General features: G+C 41.4%; 1 protein-coding gene across 2 annotated transcripts; it reads left to right on the forward strand.

The window, feature by feature from the left end:
- Positions 1-630: 630 nt before the first annotated feature.
- PRDX4 (peroxiredoxin 4) lies at positions 631-19,331 on the forward strand. 2 transcript variants are annotated; one of them, XM_074968211.1, is made up of 8 exons: positions 631-853; positions 7,429-7,546; positions 8,712-8,828; positions 9,449-9,571; positions 13,931-14,061; positions 16,061-16,095; positions 18,506-18,573; positions 19,102-19,331. In XM_074968211.1, exons 1-7 carry the CDS (start codon positions 670-672, stop codon positions 18,554-18,556), a joined length of 759 nt encoding a protein of 252 aa, XP_074824312.1. In that variant the 5' UTR covers positions 631-669; the 3' UTR covers positions 18,557-18,573; positions 19,102-19,331. The 2 variants fall into 2 exon arrangements, with proteins under 2 accessions (XP_074824312.1, XP_074824320.1); XM_074968219.1 differs by lacking the exons at positions 18,506-18,573; positions 19,102-19,331 and adding an exon at positions 18,153-18,220.
- Positions 19,332-20,141: the final 810 nt, after the last annotated feature.

Here is a 20,141-nt window from a genome sequence, read left to right on the forward strand (position 1 = left end):
GGCAGGCAGGGCAGTGTGAGGGAAGCAGTGGGAAGGGGGCAATGTGTGGATGGGATGGAAGGGGAGGGGAGGGGAAGGGCAGGGCAGTGTGAGGGAAGCAGTGGGAAGGGGGCAGTGTGTGTATGGGATGGAAGGGGAGGGGTGGGGAGGGGAAGGGCAGGGCAGTGTGAGGGAAGCAGTGGGAAGGGGGCAGTGTGTGTATGGGATGGAAGGGGAGGGGAAGGGCAGGACAGTGTGATGGAAGCAGTGGGAAGGGGGCAGTGTGTAGATGGGAGGGGAAGGGAAGGGGAGAGGAAGGGCAGGGCTGGGCAGTGTGAGGGAAGCAGTGGGAAGGGGGCAGTGTGTGGATGGTATGGAAGGGGAGGGGAGGGGAAGGGCTGGGCAGTGTGAGGGAAGCAGTGGGAAGGGGGCAGTGTGTGGATGGGAAGGGAAGGGGAGAGGAAGGGCAGGGCAGTGTGAGGGAAGCAGTGGGAAGGGAGCAGTGTGTGTACGTGGAGCGGGGGGTGGTGTGTGGGGGAAGTGGGGAACAATGTGAAGGGGCGGAGCGTGTGTGTGTGTGTGTGTGGGCAGAGCCCCGCCCCGCGCGCAGCGCGCCCGCCCGCCCCTTGTTGGCCCCCGGCGCTGGCTGTTCCCGGGCGCGGGCGGCGGGACGTGCATTGCTCGGGCGCTATGGAGGCGGCGCGGCGCTGGCTGGCGCTGTGCTGGGCGCTGGCGCTGGCGGGGCCCGGGGCGGCCCAGGAGCAGGCCCGCGCGGAGGAGAAGTGCCATTACTACGCGGGGGGGCAGGTCTACCCCGGGGAGGCGGCCCGCGTGCCCGTCTCCGACCACTCCCTGCACCTCAGCCAGGCCAAGAGTAGGTAGCGGCGCGGGCGGGCGGGCTGCTAGGGCCGTTGCCGAAGAATTTCTCGTCTCCCCACCGCAGCCTCCTCCCCTCCCCTGCAGCGCTGCAACCAGTGCGCGCAGTGCCGCCCCTCCTGCCCTGTCCCCCTTCGCCCGCCTGAAGGCCACAGGCTAACACCGCCCCCCCCCCCAACACACACACAGACACCCCAGGAAAAGGGTCGAGGGAGTGGGGTTCCCTGATGGGCCCGGCAGGAGCAGAGATCCCAGCTGTGGGGCCGGGTTTCTCTGCGGCTTCCCACCGGCCTCGGTTTCCCTCCACTTGTGCAGTGAAGGCGGCGACCCCTCCCTCGGAGGGCAGCCAGCGCCCCGCTGCCTTAACGCTTGTGAAGGGGTTTGTCTGCCCGCCCCCCAGCCCAGGCCCTTGCGCAGCATCTCAGCAAAGCGGCCCTCCGAGGAGCCCTTTGTGCGATGGAGGATAAAAGTGGCCCAGGCGGGCTAACGCAGAGCTATTGGGTACAGTGCACCTTGTCTGGTATAGTGGCAACCTGTGTGTGTGTGTAGAGGGGGAGGGGGGATGATTGCACTCCTAAACTGTGGGCGCTTCACTTCGCTCCCACTGTTTGCTTTTTTGAGCCAGATGCACCGTTCGCTGCTGCTGGGGGAGAAAGCCACGTCAGACAAAGCCTATTGGTTTAAAGTGTGTAGAGAGCCCTGAGCAGCTCCCTCACTGCTGCGTTTAAGTAGTCTGAAGATCAGAATTTATCCTGCATGAAGATTTTCACGGGGGAGGTATTTAGTACCATGGGCCAAGTTTTTGCAAAGTTTCCGCCTTTTCCTCTCGTTGTAAATAGATAACTGTTCTAAGTTAACATTTCTACCAAAATACAGTTTGTCAAAAGCAAAGGAGCCTGTTTGGGGAATCAAAAATCATGCCAATGGACAGCTACTAGCAGTGAGGAATATGCCACTCATTAACCCCATCTTTAGAACTAAATAGTGTATATAGACCATGTTAAACTCTTTTTTTTTTAAATAAAGGGATATTCTTTAAATAGGAGTAAATTACAGATTTAGTCCTAGATGCCAGTATGTTGGAATCCTTTTGGATATCTTGGTTGCTCATGATGCACATGAGACAGCTGGAATTTGTCAGCCTACCCCCAGATTGTGTTATGGAAGTTCTAAACCTCTGCTTCTGTAGCCTGCTTTGTGTAGCTACACTCCTGTAGCCACACTTAGCCTAAATGAACTCACTGGAGCTCCACAGCATCCACCCCATCCAAAGCCAGTGGCATAATTGGAGTGTAACTCTAGATAACTTTTCTGTTTATCAGTGAATAAATAGAAAAGTATACTCACTCAGTTACTTATTTTGTTACAGACTCAGCTTTGTTCAGAGGAGGTACTTCCGTTATCAAGCAGTAGGAGGGATGAACATGGACAGATTTCTGCCTAATAGAGGGCCTTTGCAGAACAAACTTAATAGGGTTTTAAACTGAATCAGACACACTGTTTTTCAGGATTTAATTTTGAACTTTGTATAGCGTGTTTTATTAGATTATTGTGAATATTCACATGAAAATCTTCATCTATTTTTGTATTTCTCCCCCTCCTTCCCCACTGAAAGTCTCTTCAGTTTGTGATGACAATCATTTGTCATGGTTATTATCTGTACTACCATGGAGAGCTTGGGAAGGGAATCAGCAGCAGAGTAACAGATGAAACTCTTTAACAAAGGTTCTGTTTTCATTGAAGGGGCAGTAGTAAAGAATGAGGGAAGAGAAGTAATGTAAATAATATATGGAATTCTTTGGGGTTGTCATTAAGATTTAAAATATTTTATGAACTAAAGGGTCACACTGTGACTGGTGAGCTATGTGCACTACTCTGGCTTCAGTAAGTGTTCTGTGTACAAAAGAATGGTAGGATCAGACCAAAAAGTGAGCTGAATTAAAAGTCTCCTGAAATTAGATTTAGTCTGGTTTGTGATTCTGATTTTTTTTGTTTTGTTTTGTTAGCTATGTTCAGAGAGCTCTCGTGTGAATTGATTGCACTGAAGATTCAGGGGCAGATAATTCTGATTGAGTTACAGTTAGGGGGTTTTCTGGCACCTGTTCAAAATGGTGACCCGTTCTTATAAATTTTCAAAAGTTTTGTAGTCAAGTGAGATTCCCAGTTACGTTAATCTACAGTAGAACACTCGGCAGGAAATGTTTTTCTGATCCACAAAAGTTTGAGATTAACTTTTCATCCAGATTTAGCATGGGAAAAATGGCAGTCTCCAATGTTCACAAATAGATAATCAAAAAATGTTTAATTTGATCAATCAAAACATTGTGTTTAGATTTCAACCTTTAACTTTTGGAATAAGTTAACAAAAATTTCATATAGTCATTTCAAACTGAAATTTCTTTTCAGAAACATCAAAAATTTCAAAGTTTTCAGAAAAAATTTGAATCGGGAGATTCATTGAAACAAACCCTTTCCCACGGACAGTTTTGTTTTCCACAAATCAGCATTTTGACAAAAAATTCCTAACCAGCTCTAAATAGAAAGATAGAGCTTGCCCACACTTGAAAATAGATAGTGTCTTCCCTCTTATCTGCAGAGATTCATTAGAAGAGTATTACTGAGAAGTCTCAAGGTTTCATAGTGAAGAATTTTACAAAACACTGACAGCAAAGTGCTACCATAAATAAAATAAACTAGACTTGTCAAATGAAGCATCTTGTGACGGTTGGTGTGTATGGATAATTTATAAAAATGTGTACAGTATAAGTTACAGAGAAAGACTTTGATATGTGTACCAAAATTTGTAGGCTGTGCTAATAAAAATAAAAAGACAGTACAAGTTTTCAATGCCATTATTCATTTACTAATGTAGGTATCTTATAACAAGGCTACTAAGGATTTGATTTTTAATTTGTAAATGTCGGTAAAAGTCAAATTTACAGATCGGCAGAGTAAGAAAAATGCTGCTTGAGAACTTAGAGTTTGATTTAAGGATATTAACTTAGTATATTTTTGGTATGTGATGTTGAAATTCAAAAAGTTAAACTTTTGTCAACATCTGCTGTCACATAGTTGTGTGACACCCTCACCCATAATTTCCTCTAACTGTGAAAGTTTAAATCAATAAAAAAAAAATCTAAAAATATGCTTAAGCAGATATCAAAATTATTAAAATAAAAAAAATCAAACTCTGCCAAGTCTTCTTATTAGCAAAGCAAGGTGGGTGAGGTAATATCTTTTATTGGACCAACTTCTGTTGTTGAGAGAGACAAGCTTTTGAGCTTGCAAAGAGCTCTTGAAGCCTGGGAAACTAACTCTGAGTATCACTAAGGACAAGGTGGAGCAGATTGTTAACTACTTATGCTAAACACACATTTCAAGGGACCACTCAAGGTGAAGTAGCCTGTTCACACCTCTCCAATCAGCGGGAGGAGACAGGGAGAAAGCAGCTAGGGGGGTTGTAAGAACATTATGGATTACTGTAATAAGCTATAAATCCAGTGTCCATATTCAGTCCATGTCTAGCAACGTTATGAATTTAAGGTCCCAGGCTCATCTTTTGAAAGTGTTGTGCTGTTTTCCTTTGTGGGTGAGGACTGATAGGTCGGGGTCACTATCAGTCCTCGTCCTCAAAGGAAAACTACACATCGCTTCAAAAGATGAGCCTGGGACCTTAAATTCGTAACTTTGCCAGACACGTAGGCCTGGTCTACACCTCAGAGTTAGGTCGACGTAAGGCAGCTTACGTTGACCTAATTACATCAGTGTCTACACTACAGTCTTGCTCCCACCGATGTAAGTGCTCTACTACACTGACATAATCCCTCCACTTCCATGAGAGGTGTAGGGCTTATGTTGGTGTAGTTAGGGTGACGCAGTGTCTCTGTAGACCTTGCAGGTTACTTACATTGGCTGCCATTCTTGTCAATTTCATGACTCCCTGCTGGAGCTGTGAAATTGATAAGAAAGCCCAGCTCACAGCTTGTGCTATCACCCTGGGTGGGTGGGGAGCTCCAGCTAGAGCCCAGTCATCCAGGCTCCTGGCTCCCCGCCAGGCTACCGAGAGGGCAGCTGGGCCCCGGTGGGCAGTGGCATGCAGAGCTGGGAGCCCGTGCTCTCAGCCCCCATCATTGTCCCTCTTAAGTCGGTGGAAGCGCTCCTGATGAGGACATGCGTGCACCACCAACAGAAAGGGTAGTGTGGACATGAACCACTGCAGTAATTATTGAGGTGGCTGTAAGTCAACCTATATTAGGTCAACTTAAGTTTGTAGTGTAGACGTGCCTAAAACTCATGGACTGAATATAGACACTGGATTTATGGCTCATTAAAACATTCTTTCCCTCTCCCCCTTTTCCTCCCTATGACCGAAGGGGTGTTAAGGGGCTACTTCATCTTGAGTGGTCCCTTGTTTAGCATAAGTAGTCAACACACATTTCAATCTGTTCCACCTTGTATTTAGCAGTGACACTTGGAGGCTTGGTCTACACTACATACATACTTCGGTATAACTACATATCTCGGGGTGTGAAAAATCCACACTTCTGAGCAATGTTGTTATCTTGACCTTAACCCCATATAGCAGTGGTGGGTAACCTGCGGCCTGTCCAGGTAATTCACTGGCATGCCGCCAGACAGTTTGTTTACATTTGGGGCTGCCCGCAGTTCCCAGTGTCCGCGGTTTGCTGTTCCTGGCCAATGGGAGCTGTGGGAAACGGCGCGAGCCGCAGGGACGTACTGGCTTCTGCTTCACGCAGCTCCCATTGGCCAGGAACAGTGAACTGCAGCCACTGGGAGCTGCGGGCAGCCATGCAAATGTAAACAAACTGTCTGGCGGCCTGCCAGTGGATTACCCTGACGAGCTGCAGGATGCCCACCACTGCCATTTAGACAGCATTATGTCGGCAGGAGAGCTCACTCCCATCCTCTTAGAGCATCTTTCCCAGATGTGCTGCATTGGTGCACTAATGTAAATTTGTAGTGTATACCTGCCCTGAGTTGTTTTCCCAGACCTGAAGAAGAGCTCTGTGTAAGCTCTAATGCTTCTCTCTCACCAACAGAAATTTGTCCAATAAAAGATATTACCTCACCCACTTTGTCTCTCTAATATCCTGGGACCACAACAGGGCTACAACACTGCATACAAACTTATAATAGTTACTGTGCTGTTGACAATAATTGTCTAATATTAATCAGCATGCTACCGTTCTCCTTTAAATCAATTCCAAACATTGCTTTGAGCCGTATAATAACTTACCCGGCAATATGTGCTTGACATTTCAGTCATGTTTAAATACCTTCAGTTTGATACTGGCTCACCAACATACTGCCCTCAGGCATGGTATGCTCAGCGTTATGTGTTTTGATATTGACAAATGCTACTTCAGTAGTGCTTTGATATTGAGAAATGCTGCTGAAGTATCAAATCACATAACTCAATATCAAAGCACATAACGCTGAGTATTCCATGCCTGAGGGCAGTGTGTTGGTGATCCAGTATCAAACGGAAGGTATTTAAACGTGACTGAAATGTCAAGCTGATTAATATTAGACAATTATTGTCAACATTTAGGCCCTGTCTAAACTACCAAGTTTACAGCAGCACAGCTGTACCAGTGCAGCTGTGCCACTGTAAGATCGCTTGTGTAGCTGATCTATGCTGACGGGAGAGAGCTCTCCCATCAACATAATTAAACCACCTCAAATGAGTGGTGGTAGCTATGTTGTCAGGACATAGTGCTGTCCACACCGGTGCTTCTGTCGGTGTAACTTATGTCGCTCAGTGGGGTGTTTTTTCACACCCCGAGCAACATAAGTTATACCGACAAAGGTGCTTGTGTAGACGTATCCTTAATCTTTTTCCGCTGTGTAGTCTGAATATTTTTGTGCAATAACCACTGATTTAAATTATAGATGGGTTGCAGTAGCAGACAACCTACATATTTTAAGCATTTGTGCCATGAACACATCTGTCACGTATTTCCTGCAGAATTAAATTTTAGAAAACCTTTTTGCTAAGGAGTAAAAATAATGTGAAATTGAACCACTCTTTACTCATGGCACATAAGTTATTTATAGAAAAATATAATTTACTGAAGTCTATAACTCAGTAACCATACTTCATTCAGTGCAAATCAACATCCTAATTTGTGAGCTGTCATCAGGCTGTAGTAAACTTGTAATGTGTTAAGAGGGTCATGGTAGGTGTGTGCAGCGTTTTCTATCGTGCAGCCTTATCCTTGGCAATATTTCAAATGGTTCAGAAATTTGTGAACATAAATCTGTTGAGTTGTATACATTTGATGCATCTTGAAATGTACTTTTTTTTTCTTTAAACACAGCATGACCCCAGTGTGGTGTGCTTTCCTCCTGTGAAAGGTTGAAATTAATATGAATTAATAAAGTTTGATTGTGTAAATCGTGTCCTACAAAGTGTTTTTCACTGTAAGGAACCACAGATATCCATCCAGAGAGAAAACTGTCCTTGGACATATGTTACCTGCTGAACAGCCTCATTTATGTACACATGCTTCACTTCATTCTTCAATTTAGATCTATATTTTATGTTTCTAGTTTCCAAGCCAGCACCTTATTGGGAAGGAACAGCAGTAATCAATGGCGAATTTAAAGAGCTGAAATTAACAGATTATCAAGGAAAATATCTTGTCTTCTTCTTCTACCCTCTTGACTTGTAAGTAAAACTGATGCAGACGTACCAAGATATATACTCCCCTCTCCCCGCACCCCCCAACCCTTCCCAAATTTTGGAAGTGTGTTGATTAGAGTCAGGGAACATTAAGATGTTGATTGCAACTGCACTTGACATTTTGTAGTTCTATAGCATTTTCCTGGGCAGTGTTTACATTCCTTGCTACCATACAACTCATTGCTCCAAATGGAAAATGAATACAGGGAAGAGTAACATTATCTCTTATCTCTTCACGTTGTATGCTTTGGAAGATATTTTGGGGGAGACTGATTTCCTCTTACAGGCTTTCAAGGATGTCATGGGATACATTTAAGTTAAATTATTGGATGGACTTTCATTACACTATCATAACTCCACTGCAGTCAATGGAATTACTCCTGATTTATACCAGTGTAATGAGAGGAGAATCAGGCCCCTTGTTTTCTTGAAATGAGGAACAAAACATACAGTAAACTAATAATATTAATAATGGATATAGCACTTTTCATCTGTAGAACTCAAAGCACTTTACCAAAAAAAGGGTAAGTAGTAGAGACAGTTAGCTGCTTTGATAGTGAAAATAATTGGAATCATGGCTTATTTTTCTCCTAGCCTCAAAGCTTGAACAATTGTGATCTAAAGTGTAATTTTGTGCCCAGAAGAAGCAGGAAGAAGTCAAATGCAAAATAGCTACAACTTGCATTACTAGTTTCCAGGAAATCATGACAGCTGTTTCTCTGCAATTTGGTGTGTCATACTTTAATCCAGTAATTCCTGTACAGTTTTAAACGGTGAATAATTGTACATGTAGCTAAACTGTAAGTTGTAATATTACTAAGTCAGCACTGACTGCATTTTCAATCTTTTTATTCACAAACCACTTGCACAGGGTTTGAAGATAGATAATCCATCTGTGAACATATTTATGAATGCTGTTAGGAACGCAGTTACTTGTAAAGTGTAAATTGTTTTAATTGTATATATTGGATTCCATCTGTAAATAAAAACAATAGTTGTGATAAGTAATTCACAACTTATCTATTTTATATATTGCAAACAATATCTAGCTTCTCTATAGAAACAAATTTAGCTATGTATTGAGCTAACTGAGAAATCACTCCCTGGATATTCTGAGAATTCTGAATTTACTTTGTTTTCAATTTTTTAGCACATTTGTGTGTCCAACTGAAATTATCGCCTTCAGTGACAGAATTGAAGAATTCAGAGCAATAAACACTGAAGTGGTAGCATGTTCTGTTGACTCACAGTTCACTCACTTAGCATGGTATGTAGCCTACCCATGTGTCTTTTATAGGAAATTATTGGTGGATACATATTAGATTATGGGTTGCTTCCACAAATTCACATACTCTGTCTGACGCACTAATATTGTCAAGTAAATATTGAATGATAAGGTGTGAGGTGTGTTGCTATGTTGCATAAAAAGTGGTAAGTAATAAAACTAATGGTAAGAAATTCCAAAATAAAGTTTATTGTTGAAGGTGTCAAAGTAAAAGTGATGATTTTGGTGTTACCATTAGAATAAATTGTTCATTACAAATTATTCATCCAACTTTATGATCAAACGTTCTATTGGTGGATTAATACCCCAAAAAAATCTTCCTTAGGTTTTTAATTGTGGGATTTGGAAGAAAGACAGAGTAGTTGGGCCACAAAGAGAGAAGGAGGGTGTTTAAGTGTAAATGAAGCATAGAAGGAGGCATGAAGAGGAGAGTCAGGCAACTATAAATGGACACATTGAAGGAGTGTAGGAAGCAGGTTGGAGCAAACGAGTAGAAAAAAGAAAAACAGCTATTTCTTCTGTAAAAAAGTTGCATGAGTTATTTGTAGGTGGAATAAAAATCTCTCTGAAGAATAAATGTGCATCTCTTTTGTTTGCCAAAGGATTAATACTCCACGAAAACAAGGAGGACTTGGACCAATGAAGATCCCACTTCTTTCAGATTTGACACACCAGATTTCAAAGGATTATGGAGTATATCTAGAGGACCAAGGGCACACACTTAGGTACTACAGACCATTATGGTGCATTCTGTCTTGTTATAGCAGTGCATTTACCAGTTCCATTAAAAGGGGCACTCAGCATTGGCACTTTTCTCTCATACTATTTAGTTATATTCTATGTTCATCACAGTAGTTAGTATCTTAACATATACTGGGTCTGTTTATGTGGATAAAGTACTTTTCTTAAAAAGAAAGATCAACAGTCGAAGATGTACAATAACAAACCAAATGAACATGCATGAAGGGTGGGGAAATGAGTAGGAAGGAAAATTTTCAGAATGCTGTAAGCCACATGGGGTTAAAAAACAGCCATTTAAGCTTCCCGTTCGGAAGTTAGCATATCATTTATAGAGGCATTTTTTCCACCGACTGTTGATAACTTAGCTGAAATTGTATATTAAAGCTCTTAGTCCACAAGGAATTGTTTCTTAATTTAAAAAAAAAAAAATCAGAAATTAACTCTGAGATTTAAAAGTGAACTGAAATGCTTTATCCTGCCAGAATCTGAACTCCCAGTTGTGTTTTTTTCCTCCATTACTTAGTGTTTTATTAGGAGAAACTGAACGATGAACTCAAGATTTGGCAAAGAACTGTCTGTCAGATGTTTTTATTGACCATCTTGCTGCTGATCACAGGTGTACATCTTGTCTAGTGGTAGTTGTGGCATTGTTCGATACAGTACTATTTCTTGCCCATTCATTTTCAGTGTTCTTTGTTAATACTACAGATACTCATGCTTGAAACAGATCTGTCTCCCTTACACTGCAGTTACCTGATCCTGTAGTGAAAACATCATGTGTTTTTTTTTGACATTAGATCTCCTGTCTGGGCAATGTTGCATGTTCAGAAATGTATCTTTGCTGCAGTAAATAAGTAAAGAAGGTGGACTTAAAAGGAGAAAGGTCCTACTTAAATATTTATGTCTGATTAGCTAATGCATAGAACAGGGGTCAGCAACCGTCGGCACACGGCCCATCAGGGTAATCCGCTGGCGGGCCGCAAGACATTTTGTTTACGTTGACCGTCTGCAGGCACGGCACGGCCCCCTGCAGCTCCAGTGGCTGCGATTCGTCGTTCCCAGCCACCGGGAGCTGCGGGAAGCAGTGGGCCACAGGGATGTGCTGGTCACCACTTCCCGCAGCTCTCATTTGCCAGGAACGGCAAACCGTGGCCACTGGGAGCTGTGGGGTGCCATGTCTGCGGACGGTCAACATAAACAAAATGTCTCGTGGCCCACCAGCGGATTACCTTGACGGGCCATGTGCCGAAGTTTGCCGACCCCGGCATAGAAGAAAGTAAAACTTAAGTGGGCTTGTGTTTTGAAAGTCTAATTTTGAAATGCTCTTACTATAGCTGCAGAAACTAGGATTAAATAGTCAATTTTCATTATAGCAAAATATTAGCGGTGGGGTTCTTCAAGGTTTTATACTTGGTCCAGTGTTTTTTAATGCTCTGTAAAGGTAGCAGAATTTTCAAGTGATAATTATTTAGGTTTGTCAAAATCGGAGAAGGATGTGAGGAGATTGAGAGTCCTAACCAAGCGAGGTGAGTGGCCAACATAATGGCAAATAAAATTCAGTGTCAATAAATGCAAAGTAACTATTCGTACACCTTACAAAGGTTCTAAATCAACTGTAACAACTCAGGAAAGAGCCCTGGGCATTACAGTGACCTCTGTTAAGTGTACAACTGCATTCAAAAAAGTAAACAAGATATTAGGATGCATAAGGAATAGGAAGGAGAATAATAGGCCATTATGTAAATAAATGGTGCAGTCTCCTCTGGAGTACTGTGTGCAGAACTGATCACCCCATCTCAAAGAGGAAATCGCTGAATTAGAGGGGCTTCAGCAAAGGGAGATGAGAATGAGCAACAGCACGGGAAACATCTGCGTTGAAGAGAGACTGAAAAGACTGGTGGTATTTACTTCAGATAGGAGAAGAATAAGAGAGGACACTTTCAAAGTATATAAAATAATTAATGGCAGAGAGAGGGTAGGTCAGGAACTTTCTCCTTGCCTCATAAAAAGACCAAGGGAACATCCAGTGAAATTAGAAGGTAGCAAATTCAAAAACTGACATAAGGCAATACTTTTTCACACCATACATAGCTGGAACTCGTTGCCAGAGGAAGTCATTCGCAACATTTAAAAAGTGATTAGATACGTCTATGGATGTCAAGAATATCCAGCATTGTTATAGTTAGTATTAAAAAATTTGGAGGGATACTGTACCTCATGCTTCAGGGTTTAAAATCAGTCCTTAAATATTATAGGAATTAATGTAGGGCAAATTATCCCACATCTGCCAACTGTGAGACAGAAACCTCCCCCTGAAGCATCTGCTTCTGACCGTTGTCAGAGACAGGAAACTGACCTAGGTGGACCAAGTCTGTACATTCCTTTAATACCATGCTGTAAACACTGAGCGGGCATTATCTTACCAGGTCTAGATATTTAAGTGTAACAAGTGCTTTTGGTTTATCATTGTAATTTTTTTTTTACTAAGGACTGTGCAACTAGCTCTTAGCACATACATTCTAAAGGCTGTTAGGTTCTCATTTATACAGTTCAGCGTTTAATATCAGTGATCTACTTATCAAGCAGTATAGTTAAGAGTAAATAGTGTTCAAGACTTCCATATGAAGTCTAAAATCTTAAAGTGCATATAAAAAAAAATTCTTAAGCATCATCATATCATCACAGAAAGATGCAATCTTGTGTACTTGAACTTTCAGAAAGCCTTTGACAAGATCCCTCCTCAAAGGCTCTTAAAGTAAGCAATTATGGGATAAGAAGGAAGGAGGTAATCTCATGGATCAGTAAGTGGTTAAAGACAAAAAACAGGGTTGGAATAAATGGTTAGTTTTTAGAATGGAGAGATGTAAATAGTGGTGTCCCCCAGGGATATGTACTGGGGCCAGTGCTGTTCAACATATTCATAAATGATGTGGAAAAAGAGGTAAACAGTAAGGTAGAAAAATTTGCAGACAATTCAAAACTACTCAAGATAGTTAAGCCCAAAGCGGAGTGTGAAGAGTTTCAAAGGGATCTCACAAAACTGGGCAAGAAAATGCCAGATGAAATTCAGTGTTGGTAAGTCCAAGGTCATACACATTGGAAAGCATAATCCCAGCTATACATATAAAATGATGGGGTCTAAATTAGCTGTTACCACTCAAGAAAAAGATCTTGGAGTTATTGTGGATAGTTCTCTGAAAACATCCACTCTGTATGCAGCAGCAGTCAAAAATAGCCAACAATGTTAGGAACCATTAGGAAAGGGATAGATAAAATGACAGAAAATATTATAATGCTACTATATAAATCCAGGGTACACCCACACCTTGAATACTGCATACAGTGCTAGTCACCCCATCTCAAAAGAGATATATTGGAATTGAAAAAGGTACAGAAAATGGCAACAAAAATTATGAGGGGTATGGCTTCCACATGAGGAGAGATTAAAAAGTCTGGCACCTTTCAGCTTGGAAAAGAGACAACTAAGGGGATATGATAGAGGTCTAAAATCGTGACTGGTGTGGAGAAAAAGTGTTATTTACTCCTTCTCCTAACACAAGAACCAGGGTTCACCCAATGAAATTAATAGGCAGCAGGTTTAAAAACAAACAAAAGGAAGTACTTCTTCACACAATGCACAGTCAACCTGTGGAACTCCTTGCCAGTGGATGTTGTGAAGGCCAAAACTATAACTGGGTTTAAAAAAAAAAAAACAGAAAAGTTCATGGAGATTAGGTCCATCAATAGCTATTAGCCAAGATGCTCAGGGATGCAACCCCCTGCTCTGATTGCCACAAGCTAGGCGTGGACAACGGGATGGATCACTCGATGAGTGCCAGTTCTGTTCATTCTTTCTGAAGCACTTGGCATTGGCCGCTGTCAGAAGACAGGATACTGGGGTAGATGGACCCTTAGTCTGACCAGTTTGGCCATTCTTACGTTGTTACTGCTTTCTTAATTCTGACTTGACCTTACCTAGATCACAGCAAGATCTGAGAGCTCTGCAAATTGAGAGCACTTTCAATGAGAGATGGAGTTGTTTGTGTCAATGGAAAGCACCTCCTATAAATGAGGCTGATATTGAAGGACTCCAGAGGTGGGGGAGGTTAGATCCTTAATATTCTGGGTGCATTATGAATGAGAAAGTAATGCGAAGGGAGTTGCAAAGGAAATTAAAAGTTAACACAGAACCTGCACTTAACTTGCTTGTGTAATGCTTGGAGAGATCCAGCCACTGCTGATCTCGAGTAGGCATGCTGCAATATCTGGACACCACAATAGGGCGTAATAGAGATCAATATCATTTGGTTTATATCTAAAAGAAAAATTCCGTGTTTTTGCAGAGGCCTTTTCATTATTGATGATAAGAGGGTCCTTCGACAGATAACAATGAATGACCTTCCTGTCGGCAGATCAGTGGATGAAACACTTCGTCTAGTACAAGCATTCCAGTACACTGACAAACATGGAGAAGGTGCCTGTTTTCAATATTTTGGCAATGGGAATTATGCTGAGGTTTTATTTAGTTTGGGAGGTGTATTTTCAGCTATTGGGAAGCGAGGCATACCGCAACATTTGATAGCTTCATGGTTGTTATTGTGCAAAGTTTTCTGTTCCCCTCATTCAAGATTCAGAGGACCTGCTTCTGCCCTGCCTTGCACTTAGTGTAGTGTCCAAAGTGAATGCAAAGTGGTTGTAACATTATTAAATCAAAACAGTAGCATTTACACTCATTTTCCACTCATAAGCAACTGCACAAAGTATGAGGCAGTGAAGAATCAGGCTCAGTATTTTAATACATTTGGACAATCTGCAGCTGATTCAAGAGGCACTGCTAGTGTAATCTTAATGTTTGGTTGGGTTTTTTTTGTTTTGGTTGGGGTTGTGTTTTTGGGGGGGGGGGGGGGGGCTGGTGTCCAAAGACAAAATAGATACAGTACTTCGAGTCAGTGAAAAGCATCTTCCAAAATGGGGTTGGGTTCGGTGCCCAATGTAATGAAGACTGCAAATTCCTAGCTCTTCTCTTAAAGTAAATTATTCTTAGCTGGTGTAAACTGGCATAGCTCCATTGACTTCAGCTTTTTACCTTGACCTCAGGGAGCTGTGCCAAATTACACCAGCTGAGGATTTGGCCCACAGTAAGCTGTTCAACTTTAATAATTAACCCATGTATTCAGCTGGCTAATCTTCCTGCTCTCAATTTAAAGTGTTGGTGTTTAAAAGCAAACCTATGCAAAGTGACACAGCTGCAATTCGTTCTAGGGTTGTCTACACAGTGCGGTGATGCACACTATAGGGGTGTGCTTTCTGAAGCGCAGTAATGTGTGGCACATCAACTGGTCTGCGTAGATCCTGATGGTGCGCCTGCCAGGTTCCCTCGTGTGCTTTAACGTAGTGCAGTCTGAAACATGTTAGCATGTAATGTAACATTATCTGTATGAACAGCTCTATTTTGCAATTCAGAATTGAAAAAAACCAAATTCTGATACTTAAAAGCAATGAGCGTTTTGATGAAGGAGATAAAGTCCTTTTGGTTCAGCTTCAAATAAAGCTATATCTCACCTTACGCAATACTGGACTCTCCCTGTGAGGCATGTGGAATCCTGTTGGGTTTTGCTGGATTTCTGTGGCAGTACATATCTAGTTCATTGGACTCTGCGCAAAGGCTAGGATGAAGAATCCTCCAAGGTTTTTTTTATGTTCACCACACTTCAGCTGGCAGCTCTGTCTGCAGGGGATAAAATGCCTGTGCTACTGTTGTGTAATCCCTGCCGTGCAGGCAGATCCTGGAGCCTCATGGAAGCCAATGCAAGTCTGCCTGGGCACAAGGTCCGCCCACCCATATGAGGTTGCAGGATCAGCTCCCTGGTCTCCTAAAGTGTCTCACTTAGGTTGTACGTGAACAACTGAGCAATTGCAGGAATGGCAAATTTTTATTTTGATCACCCTAATCCTTTTACTTCCTAAGGAGGGTATCAAACAAAACAGTCGCTTGCTTGAGAGAGCTTTAATTTTTCTTCATTGCCACAGTAACGCTTGCCTCCTGGCATTAGTTCTAAAGAAAGTTATACCTGTCTCCATTTCCACCTGATGGAATTGCTGCTCTTATCTTGGCACCATATGTCCTCGTGGAATGGGGATTCATCTTCAGAATGGGAGGTACTATTCCTTTGCCAGTAAATTGACAAGTAGACGGTGAAATCAAAACATACCCTACCAAGCAAGGATTTCCAGTTTTTAGTGAACGGAACAATCCAACCTGCCCTGCTAGTAGTATCAATATGAATGTTTTAGGGATACTGTCTGATGAATAAGCACGTAACGTATTTGCAGATGTTTACATGTGGCACCTTCTTGTTATATTTCTTAAAATTCAGAGATTAGTTTTTCAAGAGAATGGCCAGAAAACCAAATAAATGAGAACAATAATTTCTTTTCTACTAAGTTAATTTAATTTTTGCTTTTTTTTCCAGTTTGCCCTGCTGGTTGGAAACCTGGTAGTGAAACAGTAAGTCCGTATTTCTATTCAGCATACATTCGTTATTTTGCATGATTAAATAAAATGAGGGACCCAGTCTTATCTCCACTGAAGGCAAAAGCAAAATTCTCATTAATTTGAATGGAAGCACAATATCAGGCCCTGTGCATTGTGATATTTTTATAAGTTCTTAATCTGTTGTCATTGGAATTTTGAGTGATTTATTACAGTATATCAGTATATATTACAGTATATCATGTTTGCAGTATTGCATTTTTCATGCAGGAAAAAAGCTAACCTTTTCACATCAGGAGTTTCCTTCTCCGTCAACTTTCCAATGTATGATCAAAACCTCAAGCACCAGCGAGTTAACTAGAGGGAGAATTTCCCTCCCATCCTGCAACGCAGGTCAAGAGAGAGCTGGAAGTTCTCTGAGGAAGGGGTTATCTTCTCTATGTCTTACCTGTACAGAGCCTAGCATAATGGAGACTTGATCCTTGATTGGGGTTCCTCGGCAGTTCCTCAATATAAATAATCTCACTTCTCAGGCTATGTATAATTGCCCACAATTGGGCAAAGCACACTACCACTATTAGAATTGTAAAATGGAATGCATTTTGCAGCACAGTATCTCTTCTTTTGTTTCTTCACACTAACAAGATTATGAGCCAAAGAGCAAGGGCCCAGTTCAATGCCCACTGGAGCAACTGAATTCAGTGTGCGTTAAATCAGAACAAAGAAAATATTTTCCTAAGGCTATGTCTACACACACATCTTATGTTGGCATAATGTGTCACTCATGTGGTGTGAATAAACCACCTCCCTGAGCAAAATAAGCGCTTGTGTGCACAGCACTTTGTCAGCAGGAGAGGTTATGCCGTTCACGGGGGTGGTTTTATTATTCCAATGGGAGACCTCTTTTCCATCGCCATAGAGCATCTTCACCAGACGTGCCGGTACATCAGCGCCGCTACAGCGGTGTACATGTAAGCATGCCCTAAGAAACTGGGCTACAGAAGGTTGCCAGCTACAATATTACATCATTGGCATTTATTGGAAGCTGCCCTTTTTTCTGCTGTTGCTTGTTTCAGCTGTTGGCACAATTTTTTTGTAAAAAAAATTAAAATAAAAATAAAAGATGCCTTGAAAGAAATTCTATAAGGTTTCAGTAGCAGCAAAAAATTGAAGTGGTCTCTGCACCTTTCCTTCAGTTGGTAATACATGACAGCAGCAAATACCACATTTTGGCAGGGCCATGAAATGTGTTCGTTCCTACAGACAATGGGCTTATTTATAAACAATACAATTTTCAGAATGTCAATAGGATGCTAGTGATTTTAACTGATATAGCATTATTAATAAACTGTATTCTAGTAGCTTCTGGAGTTTCCAGCCAAGTTCAAGGTCCCATTGTGCTAGTCACTGTACTGACACACATTAAAAGACAGTCCCTAAATTGTATCTACATACAAGATCTCAAACAGTGCATGCAGAGAGCTAAAGTGTCTGTATAATCTCTAGTAAAAGTTGCAACTGGCAACATTGAAGTGGCTAGCTTTGCTGCAGAGCAGCAGACCTCTGTATTACAGTGCAAAACAAGCAGACGCTGAGAATTATATTCATGGGCTAGTTGAGATTTGTCTTTGTGGGGAAAACTGGCTCTTTAGATTTTATGGTGAAAGCAGGTTATAGGATGGCATATGTGTGGCATTGGAAATCATGCATTCCACTACCCTGGCTAAACTGAATAATCTGTCCATTAGCAGCTGACAAGTGAGCAATTTCCCATTCTGAGAAGGGTCAAGCCTATGAATACACTTAATAAAAGGGAGACCAGTTGATAGCAGTAATAGATTACTACTTTATAGCATCTGCTGTTTCTGTACGCCTGTTGCTGACAACTGACTCATTGCTGAGAATATCAGGCCCCAGTAAATGTATAGCACTGACGTAAATACAAATAAGTTCTCTCTGCTTTCTGTGCAAAAGCTGTAGTGCACTTAAACAGCAGAATAGTTCTGCAAAGCACTCTTCAGAATATATTAACATCTGTAGCCATGCCTTCTAAATGTGTTTGATTTAATTAGATCAAACCCGAAGATGCCATGAGAGCGTGGTGGCCAAGACAAGAGCTGTAAGTAAACTCTGAGGCACTTGAGTACAGATGTTAATTTATGGAAATAATTCTAAGTTCATTTATGGGGAAAATCAGAGTGGAGTACATTCTTTCAACCAGGCAGACTCTGTTTCTTTCTTGAACTCCACTTCCTACTGCCCTCCACTGTTTAGTGTTCATTAAAGATAAACAGTAAACTTACATATGAACAGGTGAAAGGTAATTTCTCGATGTAGTTTGTGACCATTAATGCCAGAATATGAGGTAGATAATATTTGTTCCTTTTGTTTTTAGACCAACACTTTCACTTTCTTTCTCACACAGATAATCCCAGATCCAGCTGGAAAACTGAAGTATTTTGATAAACTAAACTGAAACTTGCTTCTACTGAGGTACACAAGTCACATGCAACTTCAAGTTGTCAATAAAATTCCATTAATTTTGTTATTTCCATGAGTTTGGCTGATTTATAGTGGCTACCAATTGTATTTGCTTTCTCAAAATACAGGTATTCACTGTGCAGAGATCACCAGTAGCAGAAAGAGCTGACACAATTGGTCTTCTAGGGCCTCCTAAAAGGAGGCTAAGAATTTGAGCTTGAGTTTATCCCATTCCATTTAGTCAAGAGTTCATATGTTTAGTGCATAATGCACTCCTACAATACTACGTAAGCAGGGAAATTGCACTTTTTAATCTTTAGTTACTTGCATCCTCTTTAAAATATAGATAGATATAGTACATCATTTCCTTAGCTATATGGACTTAGCTTTAGGAATCTCATTTTGGATAGATCACTTAATTTCCACAAAAGCTTAATCCATAAAATCCTTTATGCCTTTGCTTCTTTTTCAAAAGGATACCAGAATTTCCCTCCCAGTGGTTTTCTATAAAGCCCTAACTTTCTATTTTTGATATTTTAGAAGCTGTAGCTGAGAAATTTCCACCCGCCAATTGTTCACTATGAGTCAGAGACCATATTCCACAATTTCTACAATGAGCTGTAATGAAGTCTGAAGCCAGGAATACGGTTTAAAGGAGTTAAACTAAAATTCCTCTTTGTCTGAAGTTGGAAAACATTTTAGTTTTTCTTCAGTGTAACATTAAGAACCAGATTCTCAGCAAGTGTTGGTCAGCATAGTTCAACTGAAATAAATGGAGCTACACCACTTTTAGAAAAAGATCTGGTTTTATCTGCTTAACTTTTTCTAACACTTAAAACTTTTGGGGTACATGCTAATATAAAAGGAAGATTGTAGTATATTTAAAATTCCCATAGTCTGTGGATGATCCTCCTTTCACACTATGACCTGAATTTTTTTCCTGTTCCTCTCAAACAGTTTTCATTGCTCTTAATTTAGAGCAGGAGAATTGTGGAGTCTTTTCCAAGACCAGCATTTCTGTGCCCAGTGGATTGGATAATATTAGCCATCATAAACCTTTGGGGTTCATGTGCACATATTTCTTCCTACAAGAGACAAGCACATCACCTCTAAAACATGCTCGATCACCACCAGAACCTGAAATTCCTCCTGAATCCACACTCTCTGCATGGGTGCTCTTCCCGCACTTTGATCTCTTTAACACAAGGTCATTCATGAACCAAAAAAAAATATACAACATTGTGTCCAGTCAGTAAAGCAGCATCTGATATTATGAATAGTGTCCACCTCTCTTCCTAAAAATCGTAGTGTGATCCTTGAAAGAGTAAAAAGTGACTTTCTACATTGCTACGGAAGCTTATTATTCTTATAGTGTCGTGTTAGAATTTGATTTTTTCATATCTACAGAATGATGATGAGGCAGCATCCTGGGCCCTGGACATCTGGATGGAATTTAATTTCACCAAACTGTACAATACACTGCTCTCACCAGTGTAAATTTCTTAGATTGGGTGAACTTTTCTGTGCAGTGAACAGGTATTCATGTAGCACCTAGCACAATAGGGACTCCATCCTGTGCA

The sequence above is a fragment of the Natator depressus genome, chromosome 1, assembly GCF_965152275.1.
Source record: "Natator depressus isolate rNatDep1 chromosome 1, rNatDep2.hap1, whole genome shotgun sequence".
Taxonomy (NCBI): Eukaryota; Metazoa; Chordata; order Testudines; family Cheloniidae; genus Natator; species Natator depressus.